The sequence below is a fragment of the Gossypium hirsutum genome, chromosome D08 (assembly GCF_007990345.1).
Source record: "Gossypium hirsutum isolate 1008001.06 chromosome D08, Gossypium_hirsutum_v2.1, whole genome shotgun sequence".
NCBI classification, from domain to species: Eukaryota; Viridiplantae; Streptophyta; class Magnoliopsida; order Malvales; family Malvaceae; genus Gossypium; species Gossypium hirsutum.
In genome coordinates this window covers 5747053-5749008 of record NC_053444.1, presented here as the reverse complement: position 1 = coordinate 5749008, position 1956 = coordinate 5747053, and the positions used below count along the sequence as shown (strand labels likewise).

The following is a 1956-nucleotide window of genomic DNA, read 5'->3' as shown; positions in this document are numbered from 1 at the left end:
AGTCTAGAATCTTTTAGAGCCATCCACGTCCTCTCACACTCAACGTGTCAACATCTCGTTGAACTTCCACTCCTCTCACCAGAACTTTCTCTTCACCAAAAACCGCCATTTCTCTGCGTTTATAACATCCCCTAAATTCCCTCCCAACAATCCAATTAAAACCCCAGCCCTCAATTTAGCAGCCAATTCCCACTCTAAGTTCTTGTATTCTTTTCACCAGATCATGTGGAACCAGCCTTACCGGAAAAATGATACGGAGGCCGGGCCGAGGCCTTTGTATCCTATGATGTTAGAACCGCCGGAGATGAGGTGGGCGTTTATCCGGAAAATTTACTCCATCATTGCTGTTCAGTTGTTTGCTACAATCGCGGTGGCTGCCACGGTGATTACTGTCCATCCGATTTCTAATTTCTTCGTCAGTACTGGCGCCGGCTTGGCTCTTTATATTGTCCTAATTATCACGCCTTTCATTAGTACGTTTCTTTTTCTTCTTCTTCTTTTTCTTGGTGGTTTTGATTTGTGGTTTTTCGGTTTAACTAAAATGAGAATTCATTCGTTTGCTTGCAGCTTTGTGTCCATTGTATTACTATTACCAGAAGCATCCAGTGAACTATCTTTTGCTTGGAGTTTTCACAGTTTCTTTAGCTTTTGCTGTTGGACTGACGTGCGCTTTTACCAGTGGTAAGATATGGATTCTTGATTTTCGTTTGATAGAATTGAAGAAGTTGAACTACGTTAATTCATAAAAAAATTATAAATTCACATAAGAAGATTTTGATTTATTATGCCTTTTATAAGAATTGGGAGAATGTTGATTAAAAAAAAAAGAATTCGGAGAATGAACTTTAAATTACTTATAATAAATACTAGATTAAATACTTAGTTTTTTAATTAAGGTGGTGTGGATGAATTGATCTTTTTTCCCCAGAAGAATTTAATGTTGTAGATATTAGAAGGGGAGGGTTTAAATATTTGGAAATAAAAGTAGAAAAACTGAATTCTAAATCTAGGAAAAGTACAGGGACTTGGAGCTTAGATGTATAGAAAAACTTAAGAAGACATAACTTGGGTTCTGATGGGTTCTTTCTTAATTTCCTTCAATTTAATTTTAGAAAATAAATTGCAGTCATCACTATTCATATCTGGAGTCGGAAAGATGAGATGGATTAGCTTAGACTTGGAGAGAACTTTATGACTTATGATCCATGTATCTTTTGCATCTCAATAAGAATAAAGATACTAAAAGAAGCTCAATGGTTTGCTTGCTGAGCAGGGAAGGTTATTTTGGAGTCGGTGATTTTGACGACCGTCGTGGTGGTGGCTCTAACCCTTTACACCTTCTGGGCTGCAAAGAGAGGTCATGATTTCAACTTCCTCGGCCCTTTCCTGTTCGGTGCTGTCCTTGTTCTTATGGTTTTCGCTCTGATCCAGGTATGCTCCAATCTTCGCCTTGTTTGTTCATATATGTTTTTACACTGTATATATACATATCTTTATTCCATATCATTGCTAAATGCGTTAATTTGGGTTTCAGATACTGTTCCCACTGGGTAGAATCTCGGTGATGATATACGGGTGTTTGGCCTCCATCATCTTCTGCGGCTATATCATATATGACACCGACAACTTGATCAAGCGATATTCTTATGATGAGTACATATGGGCTGCTGTATCTTTGTATTTGGACATCATTAATCTCTTCCTCGCATTGCTTACTGTTTTCAGAGCTGCAGATAGTTGAAAAATGGACATCACTGAAGTGGGCTATATACAGACTATTTTTTTTTCTCTTTTTCAGGTGAATGTCACCCTAAATGTAATGTTTGGTGTTTAGTCTTCTTTTTCTCCCCTCTTTTTTAGGTGGTAAATGTGAATGATGGTTTAGAAAGGGGTTGAATGGAAGATTCTGATGTCAAAATAGGGGAATTGTTGATAATAACACAAAAAATTCCAAGA

The 1956-nt window shown here is 37.5% G+C and overlaps 1 protein-coding gene across 1 annotated transcript; it reads left to right on the top strand.

Moving 5' to 3' along the window:
* LOC121220229 (protein LIFEGUARD 2) lies at positions 1 to 1956 on the top strand. The gene is made up of 4 exons (XM_041099633.1): positions 1 to 473; positions 568 to 681; positions 1274 to 1431; positions 1535 to 1956. Exons 1-4 carry the CDS (start codon positions 224 to 226, stop codon positions 1739 to 1741), a joined length of 729 nt encoding a protein of 242 aa, XP_040955567.1. The 5' UTR covers positions 1 to 223; the 3' UTR covers positions 1742 to 1956.